General features: G+C 50.4%; 1 protein-coding gene and 1 long non-coding RNA gene across 3 annotated transcripts; both read left to right on the forward strand.

Moving 5' to 3' along the window:
* Positions 1–301: 301 nt before the first annotated feature.
* Positions 302–6851, forward strand: LOC123352851. Of its 2 annotated transcripts, none has more exons than XR_006574297.1 (3): positions 302–385; positions 2559–2654; positions 5376–6851. It is a non-coding gene; the product is annotated as an uncharacterized LOC123352851 (long non-coding RNA). The 2 variants fall into 2 exon arrangements; XR_006574296.1 differs by lacking the exon at positions 302–385 and adding an exon at positions 2969–2995 and having other exon boundaries at positions 2312–2654.
* Positions 6852–7408: 557 nt separating this feature from the next.
* On the forward strand, positions 7409–15062 carry RHBDD2 (rhomboid domain containing 2). The gene is made up of 4 exons (XM_044994019.1): positions 7409–7693; positions 8592–8993; positions 9647–9797; positions 13161–15062. The coding sequence occupies exons 1-4, from the start codon at positions 7507–7509 to the stop codon at positions 13525–13527; spliced, it is 1107 nt and encodes a 368-aa protein (XP_044849954.1). The 5' UTR covers positions 7409–7506; the 3' UTR covers positions 13528–15062.
* Positions 15063–18564: the final 3502 nt, after the last annotated feature.

An 18564-nucleotide genomic window follows, 5' to 3' on the forward strand; every position in this document is an offset into this window, starting at 1 on the left:
AGCACGGTTGCTGCGCCCCTGCCCCAGGCGGCACCCAGTCCTGGTGCTCGGGCGGCTGGGTGGCACAGTCGTCGCACCCCCCCACCCCAGTGGTCAGGTGGCCGATCAGCACGGTCACCGCACCCCCAGCCCCAGGGCTCCGGGTGGCCCCCAGTCCTGGCGCTTGGGTGGCCAACCCTGGAGTGCTGTGCAGGCAGCACGACCCAGCACCGGCCGCCCCGGCGGCCCTGAGTCCCTGCAGGAGGCATGCTGGCCTGGGGGAGGGGCCACGGTAGGCTGTCCCCTTGCCTATACCCGCTGCCCATGCTCAATGCACTTCCCTGCAAGCCACAACGTAAGCAGAGCCCCTGGCTACTGCAAGAGTCGATTTGCTGCTGCAGCCATGGTGAGTGAGGCCACGAGCCAGGGGCAGGAGAGCTGGTGCTGCTGCTTTTATTCAGACATCCTTGGGATCAGTGGTTCCAACCTCAGCACAGCCCTCGTTCCCATAGCAACCGGGATGGTGCTTGAGGACAGGCAAAGCCCCGCAAATAGTTTGATTGTTAGAAAAGCAGCACCGGGCTGGGGTTGAAGGGAGACAAACAGCTGAGGCCACATCAGTGTTGAGTGGAGCTGGACAGTCACTTCCCATGTCTTAAATGACACTCCTGTTAATACACCCTGGAATGATAGTTGCCTTTTTCATAACTGCATCACACTGTTGACTCCAGTTCAATTTGTGATCCATTATCACCCCCAGGTCCTTTTCAGCACTACCACATCTAGCCAGTTAGTCCCCATTTTGTAGTTGTGCATTTGCTTTGTTTCCCCAGTGTGTAGTATTTTGCACTTGTCTTTATTGAATTTCATCTTCTTTATTTTAGACCAATTCTCCAATTTGTCAAGATTGGTTTGAATTCTAATACCGTCCTCCAAAGTGCTTGCAACCCCTCTCAGCTTGGTGTCACCTGCAAATTTTATAAGCATACCCTCCACTCCATTATCCAAGTCATTCATGAAAATATTGAATAGTACCGGCCCCAGGACAGATCCCTGCATGACCCCATTAGGTACACCCCCCCCAGTTTGACAGCAAACCATTGATAACATCTCTTTGAGTTGTTTGCACTTGTAAACTTGTGGGCAAAGAAATGAAAGCCCAATTAAGGCTGGGTCAAAAATGTGGCCATTGCTCTATTTGTATATTATAAATTGGATCTGGATTCTTAGTCCTAGATTGATCTTTTGTAGATTTTAGAATACAGATATTCAGGCCTGCCTGTACAGGCCTAGACTTTAAGAACTTCGGTGTATTTTTATCACCTAGCTAGTTACCAGGGGTATAAAACAAAGAATCAAAATCACAAGTCTGCCTGTGTCTGGGCCGTCTCTCACTAGGGTAGTCTGAGGCCTTGTTCTTAGGTTAAGGCCTTTGGCTAGGGTGACCAAATGTCCCGATTTTATAAGGACAGTCCCGATATTTGGGTTTTTTTTAATATGGGCTTCTATTACCCCCCACCCCCTGTCCCGATTTTTCACACTTGCTATCTGATCACCCTACCTTTGGCTAAGCAATAGGGGCAGCCATAAGCTGGGAAGCGTAGGTCACATCCTCACCTCCCAAACCAGTCACATTGAAATAAGGTGCTATTGGGCTGTTAGGAAAAGGATCCTGTGCTGATAGTGCCCCTCACCACCAGATAAAGATGGTTAAAGAAAACTTAGTTTGACAGCATCCTGTCTGGCAAGAAATCACTTCTCAATGGCTGGTTGTGAAACCCTCATTTCTGTATTGTTTTAGCTTTACGGCCCCCACTTTTCTATTGTCAATCTGTCTGGTTCTCTAATTGTTTCTGTCGGCTGTATAATTAATTTTGCTGGGTGTAAGTTAATTAAGGTAGTGGGATATAACTGGTTAGAGAGTTATGTTACAATATGTTAGGACTGGCTAGATAGATTTCAGTAAAATGATTGGTTAAGGGATAGCTGAGAATATTACTATGTAAACTGAGGTCAAGCAGGAAGTGGGAGGGAAGGGAAATTGGAATGATGTTTGCTAAGGGAGGGGAATGGGGAACAGGGACACAGGGTAAACACTCTGCGGTGTCAGAGCTGGGAAGGGGGACACGGGGTAAATGCTCTGTGGCTTTAAGCTGGGAAGGGGGACACCAGGGAACAGACTCTGGGCGTATAGAGATAAGCCCGACTGGTGTGAAGGGCTTCGGAATATGGTTGCTTGCAAACTAACCCCAATAAACATCGTATTGTCTGCACTTTGGACTTCTAGTCTTTTGCTGCTTGTTGTCTGCGTGACAAGACCCAGGGAAGTGGGAGGGTTGAGGAACAGTAGATTTAACTTTATATTCCCTCTCCCTCCCTCCCAAAGTCTGCACTTTAAATTCAGACCCTGTTGATTGTGAGTGAACTGTAAAAAAGACCAAGGATCTGATTCAGGAAAGCTTTGGAACAGTAGCGTTCTTCCACTGCTGGAAAAGAGAAAATATAGTCCTTTAAGTATACTTCTGTAGCGGAGGGCGCAGGAATATCTGTGCCAATTAACTGACTCACTTTGCTCACAGAAGTTACAAAACAGCATTTCAGCAGAGGATGCAGAAGCTTGAGTGACGCTACAGACAAAAGCCTGTCAATCCATTTCAAGTCCCATTTCAAAGCTGGTAAGTGAACCTGAAAAGAAAAACTGAGCAGAGAAGTTTAATCTGTACCCAAGGTGTTTTAATAAATTAAAGGTTAGGACAATATTGATTCAGAGTGCAAACCCCACTCCACTGGGAATAAGGGTTTTTTATTTTCTTTTAAATCACTATGAATATATTAACCTAAGGGTTAGATCTCTTCAAAATATTTCAAAAATTAAGTTTAAGACTATGTAAGACCAGAGCAAAATCAAAGCAAGTTCAAAAATAATGAGTTGGAGGAAACATAAGCCATTTGTACAATTTTCTTTTAAACCCTAAGGTGTTTATTTCAGATCAGCTGGAGAAGAACAACATACCTTGTAAGTAACTTGAGTTTCTGTCTGTTCTTTAAATGGTGAAAGAGGAGAGTTTTCTGACTGAGCAGATCTGATTGAGGAGACTGGTAAACAAGTTGGGTTGTTTCTTTCCTTGAGGCATAATAACAGGAGGCAGATCCTATGGCCGCAGCCCATAAGAAGAGAGTGAAAGCATTTCTGCAGAACAAGCAGGGACTAGAATATTTAATTAAAGTGAGGTTTGTGTTGTCTCTCTGTCTGGACAACTTCCTCTCCCGCCGCCCCCCGAACTGTATTTTCTTCTGTGCTCCCAGCCCTACTATGTAAACCTGGGACCTAAGCACTCTGCACAAAGAATTGGTCATGTCCGTTGGGAGTTCTCCATGTGACATGCTTTTGGGATTGGGACAGATTTTTCAAACCGCTCAACTCCCATTTAGGCACTTAAGTAAGGACCAGTTTTTAAACAGCACTCAGCAGCCGGGTGACAGAGATCAAAATCAGCAGTTTATGGAGTTCTCAGATAGCTCCCTGACTCCAGCACCACTCAGAATCCCTGCACCCGTCAGAGAATCCTGCACTCTTACTGGGGCAAAAGAGTTCTAATTCGGATACAGGCGCACAATCAGATACATGTCTTTGCCCTTTAAACAACCCCAGGTGCTTCTAGCCAATAGAACGGACTCAGGAGGCCTGATTCATTCATGCTTTCTGGCCCCTGGGTGCCAAAGCTAAAATTGCTTTTTTTTTAAAGCTAATTTTGAAGAAGAAGAAGAATTCAAAACTTCTGAAAATCTGTTCCCCGTGCTCCCCTCATCTCCTGCCACACTCTAAAAGTCTAAAATAGTTCAAACTATTTCTACCTTTTCCTGCTAAACATTGCATCCTGGGAAGTTATATACTGTATTTATTTCAGCTAAATCCCATTTAAATATGAGAGCAATTATCCTTTTAACTTTCATACAACACAGAGCTCCTGGATATGAGTGTGTCTAGCTCCGGCTGGGTAGGGTGACCAGATGTCCCAATTTTATAGGGAAAGTGCTGATTTTTGGGTCTTTTTCTTATATAGGCTCCTATTACCCCACACCCCTGTCCCGATTTTTCACACTTGCTGTCTGGTCACCCTATGGCCGGGTGGCATGGCTGCCAGACATGCTGCTCTGAGCGGCATGATAAGGGGGCCGGGGTGTTGGATAAGGGGCGGGGGGATCCCAGGGTGCAGTCAGGGGACAGGGAGCAGGGGGCGGTTGGATGGGGCAGAGGGGTTCTGGGGGGGTGTCAGGGGATGGGGAACAGGGGGGGGGTTGGATAAGTGTGGGAGTCCCGGGGGGCCTGTCAGGGGGCGGGGGTGTGGATAGGGGTTGGGGCAGTCAGGGGACAGGGAGCGGGGAGGGGGTTGGATAGGGGATGGGATCCTGGGGGGGCGGTTAGGGGACAAGGAGTAGGTGGGGTTGGATGGGTCAGGAGTTCTGAGGGGGCCAGTCAGGGGGCAGGAAGTGGGAGGGGGCGGATAGAGGGCAGGGCCAGGCTGTTTGGGGAGGCACAGCCTTCCCTACCCGGCCCTCCATACAGTTTTGCAACCCCAATGTGGCCCTGGGGCCAAAAGATTTGCTCACCGCTGATCTAACAGATACTCTTCCCCATGAGTTAGGAATCCCAGCCTCCATCGCTGTTTTTGCTCTGTATTATGTCTGCCTATTTAGGCATTGACATGGCCAGCAATACTGTATGAGCAACGTCAGTCTTAGACTGTAAGCAGCTTGGAGCACGGACTGTCTCCTGTGTTTGTACAGCACCAAGCACAGGTGCTCTGCAAATAAGATTCTGCAGCTATCTCAACACTTGGCTTTTTAGCCATAGAATTTCCGACTATTTCAGGTAGCAGTGGTAGCAATGATGGATGGAAGCCTGAGTGTGAACAAGGTGCTGGCAATTTTGCCACGCTAAATTGCCACGCTATCATTTAACTTTGCTGACAGCAATACTAGATAACACCATGGTAAAATTGCCTGTGGCTGCCAAGGCCTTGTCTACTGCCCTTGCTGTTGCCAGTGAAGCTGCACTGGTGTAGCAGCAGCGAGACATTTTAAGGCGAGTGGGAAGTCAAAGGTGGACATGTTTAATGGAGAGCAATTAACCTTTGGGACAAGTTATCAAAGGATGTGGTAGATTCTGTATCACTTAAGATCTTTACATGAAGATCGGATCTCCAAAAGATAAGCTCTTAGTTTGACCGGAAGTTAAATGCTTGATGCAAAAATCCACTGGGTGAAATTTTATGGCCTCTGCAATGCAGGAAGTCAGACTAGATGACAGATAGCCTCATCTGGCCTTAAAATCTGTAAATCCATGAAGTCCTTCCTTGGGTCTCCATCCCTTGGTGTCTTTGTTTTTAATGTAGGTCCATCTAAGCAACATGGCTGTGAAGGGAATGTCTCTGATATGTCTGTTATTCATTGCTACGTCTGTCATCAGCATCTCTCGCGCTCAGAACCCCATGGCCTTCAGACGGAAACATCTGACCCTGCTGGACACCATAGACCACAACAGATGTACTAGTGAAATGAGAAACAAACGGATCGCGATGACTAGAGATGGCTGTAAAAAACTCAACACCTTCATTCATGCTCCCGAGGAGGTTATCGATGCCACATGCACCATGGGGAGAGTGCATGTCATAAAGGGCCAAGAGTATAAAAAGAGTATCAGTAAATTCAGGGTCACTAATTGCAGGCTCTCTGGGGAATACCCTAATGACTGCGAGTACCTGGCAGAAAAGAGCGCCTGGAAATATATAGTCATCTCTTGTGACCAGAACGATCGCCCAGTGCATTTTGCAGGGACGCTGAACTGGTAGGAGTCAGGAAGTGGAGAAGGGGTTTATTCCTAATGCTTCGGGGGTGCTGCTGCCTCTTCTGCTGCAAATCATACCATTTAACCTGTCGCCTAAACGTACTATTTTGAGAGTGATTTGAAATGCTGGAGCCTCAGCAACAAGGGGACACTGCTCTCTGATGGGTCTAGCAGTGGGAGAGCAGCAGAGAGATGGAGGAAGGAATAATAATGATGCTTAGCAGTTTTATAGCCCTTTACATTTTCAAAGCATTGCACCAACATTATGGAAATGAAGGGGAGTGGCTGAAAGAGGGGAATGGGGGGATTAGGGTGGGGGAAGAGGATTGTTGAGAATGAGAAGCAAGATGGTTATAGGGTCTGATCCCAAACTCAGTGAAGTCAATGGACTTTAGATCAGCCCCATAGTGAGAGACGGAAGCAGGGGGATCTGGAATGGGAATTAGTAAGGAAGGCATGGAGGATGGTCCAGTGGTTAGCCTGGGAGACCTGGTGACAATTCCCGTTCTGCCACAGACTTCCTGTGTGACCCTGGGCAAGTCTTTTAGGGCCAGATTTGTAAAGGTACGTCGGTGCCTACAGATGCAGAGAGGCCCCTGGTGCGATTCTCAAAAGAGCCTAGCCCCATAAGGCCTGACGGGAATGATGATTTTCAAGATCCCTTCACTTCCCTGTGAAAAAGCCATCGACTTTGCTGGGTTTGGGATCAGACCCTATAACCTTCTCATTTCCCATCCTCAACACCCTCCTCCCCCACTTCCCTCTCTTAGCCACTCCTTTTTATTTCTGTAGGTAGCTAAAGACCTTAACAATTCTAGCCCTTAGTCTCTTTGTGTCCCCGTTCCCCGTCTGTACCATAGGGTTAATAGCACCAGCCTGTCTCACAGGGGTGCGGTGAGGATGAGTATCTGAAAGATTGTGTGGTGTTCAGATTGTACAGTTATAGGGGGCCACATAAGGTAGAGAGGAGAGTATAGATTACGGGGTGGGAGACTGGTGAGGAAGAGACGAGACACGAGGGGGAACAGACGCAAGGGCGGGGGGGTTGGCGAGGAGGAAGACAGATTCGAAGGGGAAGCTGGTGAGGGAGGGACGTGCTCCTGCGACACATTCTGTTGTTGACGTAAACTCTTTGGTTGGTTAAGACCTGGAAATGCGCTTTTGCTCGTCAAATAAAAGCAACGTGCAGGCTCCTCTCCGCACTGACTCCCTGCCTCGTGCCGTGTGTTCGGGGCAAAGGCGGGGCCCTCGAGTCGCGGGGGAGGCTCCGCTGTAGGCGGGGTGGCTGTGGGGCCACGCTGGGAAGCAGGGCTCCCGCCGGCTCAGAGGGGCGACAGGGACCAGACCCCGACCCCTGGCTCTGAGCCGCAGTGGGGGGGGCGCGTGGCACCGGGGTGGGGGTCAGACAGTCACTTGCAGCCCAGGCCAGGGGCAGAGGCCTGTGCCACGTGCCCCCACCCCACTAGGGGGCGGGCCAGGGCGCTGGGCGGATCCAGGCAAGGGGACAGCGCCCCGCCCAGGGCATTGCGGGAGAGGGCGGGGCCTAAGGCGCACTGCGGGCGGTGCCCCGTTGCTGTGGTAACGGCGCGACCTAGCCCGCCTCACCCGGAAGCGGAAGCGGGCTGAACCCGGAAGAAGCCGGGCGGCGGAGGGAAGCTGGCCCCGAGCCGAAGGGGAGGATGCCGGCCGTGCCGGGGAAGAGCCGCTGGGCGGGGGCCTGGCCGTGCGTCCCCACCGCCGCCTTCCTCACCGCGCTGCTGTCCCTGCTGGCGTCCGGGCCCGGCCTGCTGCCCAGGGCTGGGACCGCCGAGCCGCCTCCCCCCTCCGCTGGCTCGCTGCGGGCCGGGCCGGTGCGCGCCGGGGAAGGTGAGGAGAGGAGACCTCCCGCCTGCCTGGGGTCCGCCCGGGCCCCCCGGGAGCTGCTCCCCAAGGCCTCCCCACCTCGCGTGTAGCCTCCCCTCCCCTGCCCCCCCCCGGGCCCTCCAGTACTGAATGACTTTTGTGTTTCTGCTCTGGTTAACTGAATCTGTCATGTACTCTTACCTTCTCTTTGGTCCTAACTAGTTATATCAGACAATATTCTCTTTCATTTTACATATTATAAGAATCTCAGAAGTTAGGGTGGGAGGAGGACTTGTTGGGGCACCAAATCCTACCCACAGATTGAAAGTTGTATTGGTTTGACATCTATGACTTACTATGTTCAGTCACAGCCCAGTGCTGAAGAGAGAACAGATAGTCTGAGGGCCCCGTGCATTTCTAAGGTATGATATCTTACAAACCTGTCAGTATCCTTCTGATGGGCCAAAGAAGAAATATCAGCTACTAATGTGTTACAGTTGAAGTGAAAGAAATAAGACCATGATTAGATTGATGTGATTTTAAGGTCTGGTGCGCCTCTTACCCTGACAAGGCTAAAAACTTTTTGGCAAGACCAATTCAGGTATTTCCGGACCATTACACTTTCCCAAACGCTGGTGCTGGGCCAAGGAGCAGAAAGAAAACGTCCCCAGGGCTAGCACAGCACTAATCCTGACTGTAGTTGGTTCTTTGTCCAGGCTAGATTTAAATGCCCCAAGCTGTCTGTCTTCCACCCCATTCTGTGGAAGATTCTTCTCCAGCCTGATAGAATTAAAAAAATTTAAAAAAAAAGTCCTGTGGTTCCCTACTTTATTTTCTCTTCTTCTGATCAAACTTAACATAGTAAATGACCTAAAGCAAACTCACTGCTGTCTGTACCTCTCTGAAAGGACTGTCTGCTCAGTTCACAGACTGGTGACCTATATCTTTGTCTATGAAGATCTGATATCCCTGGTATGCAGTGGTGTTATCATCTGGTACTTTGCTGGCAGCTTTGAGAAGAACGTAGGCACAGTGAAGCAATGCTTCGTCACCTTTGCCTTCGCCATTTCTTCGGCCCTGTTGTATCTCTTATTTGAGGCTGTCGTCTCTGGGGTGTCAGAGGTGGAAGATGCCAAAGGATTTACACCAGTTGCTTTTGCCATGTTGGCAGTGTCCACCACGCGTTCCCGGATGCGAAGGGCACCGCTCTTTGGGGTTAACGTTCCCATGGTGCTGGTGCCCTGGTTAATGCTCTGCGTGGCCTGGTTTATTCCCCACTCCTCTCTCCTGAGTAACGTATGTGGCCTCATAGTTGGGAAAGCCTGTATCCTTTCCAAGTGTGATGACTTGTTTAACCAGTGAAGAGAGCATGTGGGGAGCCTGACTTGTGATGGGGAAGGAGTAGGAAAAAATGCTAAATTCTGATTGCTTAGGCTCGCTGACTTTTTGTTGTGCTGGTTCATGGCGTTCTGTTGGCTGCTAATATATATGGAGATATACCTATCTCATAGAGCTGGAAGGGACCCTGAAAGGTCATTGAGTCCAGCCCCCTGCCTTCACTAGCAGGACCAAGTACTGATTTTTGCCCCAGATCCCTAAGTGGCCTCTTCAAGGATTGAGCTCACAACCCTTGGTTTAGCAGGCCAATGCTCAAACCACTGAGCTATCCCTCTTGCTTAGTGGGTCTTAGGTTTATTGTTGCTCAGAGGGGCCTGATCCTGCACCCTTCACTTCCATTGCAGTCAGTGAGGCTTTTGTGTACACAAGGAATGCGCTCTGGAGAGTCATGGTGCTCCGTCAGTCTGAAAACTCAGGGGGCTAGAAGAAGCTTTTTCCAGCCATTCTGCCTTGAGAGAAACCTTGGTTTGGTGGTACAAAGGAGGTGTATTTAGAGTGGTTACATGTAGAAAGTTAATTTTGTTCTGCCCCTCTGTTTGGAACCTTCCGCAGTCTTCCTTAACATGCTGCTAAACTCAGATGGTCTTGGCTATTGCTTCTGTTTGGATCTCCCGGAGTCGGTGGTATCTAAGCTGGATCAGAAGCTCCCTTTCAGCCTGCTGAAGAGAATACCAGGGCTGAAGTATATTCCAGGGTCTTTAGCAGAGAGACGAGCCTCCCAGAGTAGGAAGTAAGTACATGAACTCCAATAACACTCCTTATAATCCCAAAGGGAGGCTGCAGCTGGGTTGTGTAGGGAGTGTGCTCTGACAAGTGCTGCTGTGAAATGATCTTGCAAGGCTATATCATGATCTCCACAGTATTGTCTCCCCTATTCAGGGGCGGCTCTAGCCATTTCGCCGCCCCAAGCACGGCGGCACGCCGCGGGGGGCGCTCTGCCGGTCACCGGTCCTGCGGCTCCGGTGGACCTCCCGCAGGCGTGCCTGTGGATGCTCCACTGAAGCCGCAGGACCAGCGGACCCTCCGCAGGCACTGCGGGAGGTCCACCGGAGCCGCCTGCCGCCCTCCCGGTGACTGGCAGATCGCCCCCCGCGGCGTGCCACCCCAAGCACGCACTTGGCGTGCTGGGGCCTGGAGCCGCCCCTGCCCCTATTAGAGGAGGGAGTGGAATATAATGATTAAAACATTACACAGAGAACCAGGACGTATGGCTTTCATTCCTGGCTGTGCTACTTGACTGGTGACCTTTGGCAAATCACTTAGGGTACGTCTACACTACGGGATTATTCCGAATTTACATAAACCGGTTTAGCAAAACAGATTGTATAAAATCGAGTGCGCGCGGCCACACTAAACACATTAAATCGGTGGTGTGCGTCCACGGTCTGAGGCTAGCGTCGACTTCTGGAGCGTTGCACTGTGGGTAGCTATTCTGTAGCTATCCCATAGTTCCCGCAGCCTCCCCCGCCCCTTGGAATTTCTGGGTTGAGATCCCAGTGCCTGATGGGGCAAAAATCATTGTTGTGGGTGGTTCTGGGTAAATGTCGTCAGTCACTCCTTCCTCTGGGAAAGCAACGGGTGGCGAAGCAGTCTGAAATCAAAATAAAAAAAGAGCTCCAGCAATGTGGAGATTTTTTAAAAATGATTTTGAATTTCGTCTTCTGTAACGGAGCGCTGATAGAACAGATTTGCCTGCCCTTACTGCGATCACATCCGCATGGTCCATGCTGGAGCTCTTTTTTTATTTTGATTTCGGACTGCATCGCCACCCATTCTGATTGGAGCTCCACGCTGGGCAAACAGGAAATATTCAAAAGTTCGCGGGGCTTTTCCTGTCTACCTGGCCACTGCATCCGAGTTCAGATTCCTGTCCAGAGCAGTCAGTGGTGCACTGTGGGATACCGCCTGGAGGCCAATACCGTCGATTTGCGGCCACACTAACCCTAATCCGATATGGTAATACCGATATTAGCGCTACTCCTCTCGTTAGGGAGGAGTACAGAAACCGGTTTAAAGAGCCCTTTATATCGATATAAAGGGCCTCTTAGTGTGGACGGGTGTGGCGTTAAATCGGTTTTATGCTCCTTAAACCGGTTTAAACGCGTAGTGTAGACCAGGCCTTAGCCTCACAGGAATGTTGGGATACTGGACTTACACAGCACTTTGAGAGTCCTCTGATGAAGGGCTTGATATAAGAACCTGGTATCAGTTATTAAGTTGTCATTGCCTTCATTACAGAGCACACTCCCAGTGTAGAGGAACGATTTCTCTGCAGAAATAGAGTTCAGGGCCTTCCAAGTCCCTTTATGTCCTGTAGCCATGAGTGCTCACTTGTCTTCTGATAGATTTAGAAATTAGGTGGCATTTTATCCCCTTCTAAAGCACCTTTACTACCAACATTCCAATCTCAATGGACAGAGGAGGGTTAAACTACTGTGTAGCTGAAGAACTGTAGTGAGTTCTCTAACACAGAAGTATTTCCCCATGATTACAGCTGTTCTCTTATGACCAAAGGGGGAAATCTGAGGTATAAAAACATGCCTGTAACAATACCACCTCAGGCGGTGTCACTAGATCTCCTAAGCTAAACTGGAACCTGCCCTGACAATGCTTGCAAGGGAGACAAAGGGTTTGTGTATGTGAAAAGTTGATAGGTGGCGAGCTAGGGTGTGGATCTACAGTGCTGTAGCCTGCTGTGCACCTGCCATGTGCTAAAAGTTCCGTAGTGGGCTTTGATCTACAGCAGCATGGAACTTCTAGTGCCTGGTAGCAGGGTCCACATGGATAGATAGCGCATGGCAGGTTCCAGCACTGTAGGGTTGCACCCCAGCGTATCATGCACTCCCTCTCAATAGAGACGAGCCCAAGGAAAGCTGGGGAGCAGGAGGAAGTTTGTACCTCAGGGAGTTATACTGACCCAGTGCCTTTAAGCTCTTTGGGGCAGGGGTTGTCTCGTGCTGTGCATGTGTCCTGTGCCTAGCTCAGTGGGGCCAGGACTTCTGTTGGAGCCATGAAGCTACTGTACGATTACTGATGATGATGTCTTTGGTGAAAGCCTTTGCTGTGCTTCTGAAGGCTCTGTGTCTTGGGTGAGCTGAAATACAGACTCTTTTGGGTGAAAGGTGTTAGATAAACGTTAGCTATCAATAAATGTCTGTGTGGGAAGGTGTTTCTAGGACTTCCCAGATTAACTGAGCTACGCGTGCATGTAACTTTATTTACCAAACACAAATCCTATTCTTATTTCTGCAGCTTAAGTTTATCCCAGTGTAAAGAACCAAAGCAATTTTAAGGTTTTTTGCTATACGTTGTTCCGCTTGTCTGCTAGGATCCAAGTGCAAATATAAAGTTCACGACCAGACAGAATAGATTTCTATAAAGTTGTATGCTTTTGCGTAATGTTTTGTGGCCCACGAATGCAAGAACCGACATGGAGGTAATAAAGGAACAATCCTTCTGGGTATTTGGCAGTTGTGGTCTTTGTGACTCCCCATTCTTCCGATTTGATCAGTACTCGCCTGGAGAATGGGGAGTCACAAAGACCACAACGGCCAAATACCCAGAAGGATTGTTCCTTTATTACCTGTTGGGCAGAGCATCTCCTGGTCCGATTCATCCTGCTGAGTCACGTCTCCTGTGAGCAGCTGCTGTTTCTCTGGATCCCCTCACTCCTGAATTATTCATTATACTAATAACTGCCCCCATAGCTCAGAACTGCTTATTCTCTTCTCCTAAGGCCTTCAAGGCTCAGCAGTGAATAGTTAAAGGACACACACCTTAAATGGAGGCACAGGAGATGCATACAGAATTCTTACCTTGCACAGGGTTCCATGCATGCTTGTTCCACAAGACTCTGGCCCTGTATTTTCTCCATTGAGGGGTGTGGAAATGTCTCCAGTGGTGGCTGACCAGCCTACTTTTATTTAACTGCTAAGACGTGGTAGCTGAGCTCAGCCTGTCATGATGGGGATTGACTATAATGACCGTTCTGAGTAGTGGAGTTGGCGGGAGGCCTGCCCGACGGGCGCTTGTAGATATTTGGAAATGCCAGATGTGAACACACTGTAATTTTTCTTTCCCCTTTTCTCTTCAGGATTAATCCAGTGCCAGGTTCATACCCCACCCAGAGCTCTTCACCTCCAGCCCTTCCTGTGGTTCAGCTGCAGCACCCCAGTGCCCAGAGCCTGGGATCCTGGCACAACTGCACACCAGCGCACATCCATAGTTTCCCCCCATACCAAACCAGCCCTGCCTTTGGGAAATTCTATGTGCAGAGCCACTTCGGTGCCTCACCTGGACACTGCTGCCAACCAGCTGATCCCCACTCCCCCCAAGGTGCATGTCTGCCTGATTCTCGGATACCCATGGGGATGGAGAACTTGGAGGCCAAGTTTCCGTACACATCAGGTTCCCCTGCAGAGAAAGCGCCAGCTGAGCTTTCAGGAGTCCAAATACACTGATCATCCAAAGAGGAGCCAGGGCCCTTCTCTCGCCGGCCATTGTGTGAACAGCTTGCAGTGGAGTGCTGCTTAGAAAGGAGACTGCTTTAGAAGGATTCTTCTGATTTTAACTGATGGTGCCTGGGATGACTGGTGTCAAATTGGACAGTCAACCAAAGCCCCTGAGTTTTCTGTCCCACTGCAGACTGCTTATAGACCTTTTTTCCAGGGTTCCGGTTCTTTCTTTTATTTATTTTCCTTTTTAATTTTGATACATTTTTTATCTTGGCTGAAGGCTGTGACCATTACCTACCTGTCCCTCATTCTCATGTGGCATCCTCACTACACATTGTGGCTATAGCCTCATCGTTCTCCACTACAGCTAGGGTCCTGGTTACAACATACTTGTCCCTTGACTCAATTATGCTGTAGTGTAGATGGGCACTAATGGTCAAAACACTGGACTAGTTGGGTTTTAACCTGACTCCAGGGACTGAGGTAGGACCCTGACTCATTTACAGTTGCAGTATAGCCAGGACCCATATGCTGGGTGTCCGGTCACCTGCCTGCTGTATAACTGACATGGGTTTAATTTAACAGCAGTGTTTAAATGGAGATGGGGAAGAGAGAGATCTGGTTTTATAGTTATGCCTTGGAAAAGGTTGATGCTGGCATTGTTGCAGGCGGTGTGTCTGAACGGGTTTGTGTTTCCATGTGCATCCATGGGGAAGTTCTGTGCGCTGTGTTACATAGGAGGACAGATAAGATGATCACAATGGTCCTTTCTGGCCTTGGAATCTGAGCTAAGATTGGGGGGACGGTGGCGTGAACTATATGGTGGCGTTTTTTGCCACGCAGAATAGCTGCTGTTCCATCTGCTAGAGTCTCTAATTAGCATCAGCCATGCGGGCTGCCTTCCCCAATCATGTTGCTGTCACGTAGTCTCCACGGCAGGCACCTACAGTAATTCTGCATGCTGCCCACAATGCCAGCTTTGAGTCATGAGGCTGTCCTGGCTATTTGCAAAAGGGGTGGGTGAATCTTATTTAAGGGATTCAGGATATTCACAGGGAGTATGAGGGTAGACTTAAGCTACTGTATATAAATTAATACATTCCAAGGCTTGAGAAGGGCTTTTAAAATGAACAGGGCTGAATCAAATGGAATTTAACTGTGACCCTTCTATGCAGCATTTGATGAGCTTTTAGAAGGGTCTTTGGTGCCAAAGTTAGTATTGGAGACAACTAACATAAGCAGGGGGTTGTGGGAGGTGTCTGCTAGTTAGATCAGCGTGCTGGGACTCAAAAGATCTGTGTTCTAGTCCCAGCTCTGTCATTTCTCACTGAATTATCCTGGATGGGAAAGTTCATTAATCTGTTTGTTTCCCCATCTCTAAAATGGCAATAACTTCTGGCTCCTAGAGGGAGGTGAAATTTGCTTCTTATTTTAAGGTGTGTTGAAGTACTTAGTTTTCACTTCATTCAACATCTTTTCTATCGTAATTCACTGTGCCTAACATTGCTATAGGCACCAGAGTAAAAGAAAACTGCACATCAGAGAGAATATGATGGTTTCTATTCTGTTCCACATCAGGATTCTTGGGTCAGGCGAGAAGGGCTGGATTAGGTGCGAACATCAATATTTATAGATCACCTACTCCTAAATTTTCATCCTGTCAGTGTCTGAAAGGGCAAGGTGCCTCTGCATTGATGCTCCGCTACCAGCTATTAATGTGAATATCATAGGTGACTGGCAATCACCTTAGGAAGACAGAGACATTGAGAGAAGACTGAGGTACAAACTTAGAAGCTTGTGGGCCAGGGTTGGAATAGCAAGGGGAGTCACATGGGAAGATGGAGGTCCCTGGGCAGAGCTCTCTGGAGAAGATGTGGCTGGTCACAGAACCTGTGAGTGTCACTGCTGGAGATGGCTGCTGTTACCATCTCGTTCACGAACACCACAATTCACTGTGTGCCACCCCATTTTAAAAGGTGACTTGTGTGATGGCGTACCTCTTCCCTAGGAGCTGGAAGCATTTCTACTGTGCTTGTATTTAATGCAGGGTGACAGATGAGATGCTTTTCTAGAATTTTTGTTCTGATTTTGTTTAAAAGCCTACAAGAAACACTAGAGATAGGGATAAAATCGGGGGCAGGGGGGAGGGGAATGACCACTGTCAGTCAAACACATGCCTATATTTCTACCCTACCATTGGTCACTGACAGGTGTGAGGCCTTTTGCCTACAAACCAATAGGCTCTACCAAAAATATTTCCAAATGCTGTAGCATAGAGATGAGCATTGGTACTGGCTGCTTTATATACATTTCCATGTCAAATGTAACCTTTTAGTTTAATTTGAAAAGCAAACGACTTAGTAGCCTCATCTGATTTCCTGGCCAAAAACCAAAACCTGGAGTGTGTCTTCTGTAGTGTCTGGGGATCACATTCATCACCGGAGCCCACTGCTGTCCCAGTGAAGGCTGCTAGCTCTGTTAGTTGGTGAAGAGACACACCCACTGGTGAACGTTGGTACTGCAGAGGTAATAGGGAACATTCACCCATCTCGTCATTGCTGACTGCAGTGTCTGACAGACATCATCTAATGGTATATGCTCATGGAAAGGCATATCCACTAAAATACTGACTTGTAAAAGTTGCTCCCATGTCAGTTGCTGTGAGAGCAGTGAAGGACATCCCCAAGTGTAAACGGGCCGACTCACCGCCGCGGCACCTCCTGCTGGTTTTCCTGGAGAATCGGCTCTTTTCAGCGCAGAGCGCCCTCTGCAGGCCGGTGATCCCCCTTTTTACTATCGGCGCCGTGTCCCTCCCAGGACCCGGTGCCCCTTTTACTATAATAGGGTCTTCCCCTCCCAGGGGAACCCCCACCCTACTATCCCCACTTTGCCTCCGTAGTGGCCACTGACAGTCATGGTCTAGCCCCACACCCTGGGGCAGATTGCAGTATCAGCCCACTCATCACAGGCAATAGGGGTTTGGACCTGGTGCTCTTCCTACCCCTAGGTTGCCCTCTGCAACCCACCGTACCTTTGGCCCTTTGCTAGGCCGCAGCCTGGGGCTTTCCAGGCTGGAGCTTCCCTAGCTCCTCAGCCTGTTCCCAGCCCTGCTTCACCCAAGTACTTTACCTCTGCTCATAAGCAGCCAGGCCCATCCCTCTCTGAAGGGAGAGAGAGACTGACTGCTCCTGGCTTCCCTGCCTTCTTATAATCCCTGTTCAGTTTGGGGCGTGGCCTCCAGCTGCAGCCACTTCCCTAGTCAGCTCAGCCAAAAGCCCCTTCCCAGGGCTGTTTTAAAGCCCCACCAGGCGGGAGCGGATAGCCACTCCGCTACACACCTCCCCCCTTAAAACCCCCACCCTTGGGGATAGGGAGGTTTCTTGGCCTGGCTCAGGCGCCCATGTGCCTCCAGTGCCACTCGTTTCTTCTCCAAGTCCTGCAGCAGCTTCCTCAGGCGGACCTCCTCGTCCACAACAGCCGCATATTCCTTAGCGAGCTCCACGCCACTCGCTTCCGATTTGCGGAGGGCCCGCTCTGCAGCTTCGAGCCGTGCCCGTAGATTTGAGTCCCCCAGGCCCTCTTCCCTCAGGGTCTGGTTCCAGTGGTGGTCTGTCCCAGCACCACCTGTGTCCATTTTATCCCCTGGACACGTTGCTCCTGGGCCCCAGCCTCTTGCTGGGCCCACTCCATCTGGGTCTCTCTGTTTATGACAGGCGGGGTGATGGTCTGGGTCCCAGCCTCCTGCGGGGTCCCCACGATTGCCCCCTCCGCGGGTGTCACCTTCTCTACATTCAGCAGGGCCCCTTCTGGACCTCCAGGCACCTCCCTTGGCCAATCCTCAATTTTCTTGAGGGGGCAGTGCCTCTTAATGTGGCCCAGCTTCTGACAGCCCCAGCAGATTCCTTGCCTCCTCGCTGCTTTGGGCCCTTTCTGACCCTTCATGGGCCTAGCCTTCCCTGGGCTGCTCGACACCCTGTTCTCTGGGCCTGGACAATCCCTCCAAACGTGGCCCATCTGCCCACAGGCCCAACATACAGGCAGCTGCCTGGGTTCCCTCACCCGGCGGACTGCCCAAGGGATTCGGCACCGTCCCACTCTGGGGTGAGGCACCCTGCCCCCAGCCCCATAGGGACAGTCCCATTTTATGTGCCCTCTCCTGGCACAGAGGAAACAAGTCCTTTGTTCTTCCCTGGGCCTCCTGGCCCTAGAGCTGGGTTTCCCCCTCAGCCCTTTTCGATTCCTCCCGACCATCTGTCGTAGGAGCTTCCTCAAGGCCCGCTGTTCCTCCACCAGCGGGGCCATCTGTCTTTGGAGGGCCCATTGTACCTCCCGCAGTCCCTGTGGGTCTCCAGCCCCCTTCCACTGGGGCGCTGCCTCAAAACCCCACCCTGGGACAACACCTGGAGTCTCTGCCAAGAAGACCCCGGTGTAACAGGGATCCATTTCCCCCTGCCTCAGTTTCTCCACTTTCTTTTCGAGTCTCTACTTCTGGGCAACTGTCCCACAGTCCTTGCCCTGGCCCTTTGTATCAGGGGTGGTTCTTGTCCCTGGTCAGGTACCACTGTAAACGGGCCGACTCACCGCCACGGCGCCTCCTGCTGGTTTTCCTGGGGAATTGGCTCTTTTCAGTGCGGAGCGCCCTCTGCAGGCCGATGATCCCCCTTTTTTCTATCAGCGCCGTGTCCCTCCCAGGACCCGGTGCCCCTTTTACTATAATAGGGTCTTCCCCTCCCAGGGGAACCCCCACCCTACTATCCCCACTTTGCCTCAGTAGTGGCCACTGACAGTCATGGTCTAGCTCCACACCCTGGGGCAGACTGCAGTATCAGCCCACTCATCACAGGCAATAGGGGTTTGGACCTGGTGCTCTTCCTACCCCGGGTTGCCCTCTGCAACCCACCGTACCTTTGGCCCTTTGCTAGGCCGCAGCCTGGGGCTTTCCAGGCTGGAGCTTCCCTAGCTCCTCAGCCTGTTCCCAGCCCTGCTTCACCCAAGTACTTTACCTCTGCTCATAAGCAGCCAGGCCCATCCCTCTCTGAAGGC

This window comes from Mauremys mutica, chromosome 19 (genome assembly GCF_020497125.1).
Source record: "Mauremys mutica isolate MM-2020 ecotype Southern chromosome 19, ASM2049712v1, whole genome shotgun sequence".
NCBI lineage: Eukaryota > Metazoa > Chordata > Testudines > Geoemydidae > Mauremys > Mauremys mutica.

What these genes read in the sequence shown, in the direction of transcription:
- RHBDD2 (XM_044994019.1), top strand. Translation starts at nt 7,507, where the DNA reads ATGCCGGCCGTGCCGGGGAAGAGCCGCTGGGCGGGGGCCTGGCCGTGC. An exon ending in CCTCATAGTTGGGAAAGCCT is followed by an intron (nt 8,994 to 9,646) that starts GTATCCTTTCCA and finishes TGCTAAACTCAG; the next exon opens with ATGGTCTTGGCTATTGCTTC. An exon ending in CGAGCCTCCCAGAGTAGGAA is followed by an intron (nt 9,798 to 13,160) that starts GTAAGTACATGA and finishes TTTTCTCTTCAG; the next exon opens with GATTAATCCAGTGCCAGGTT.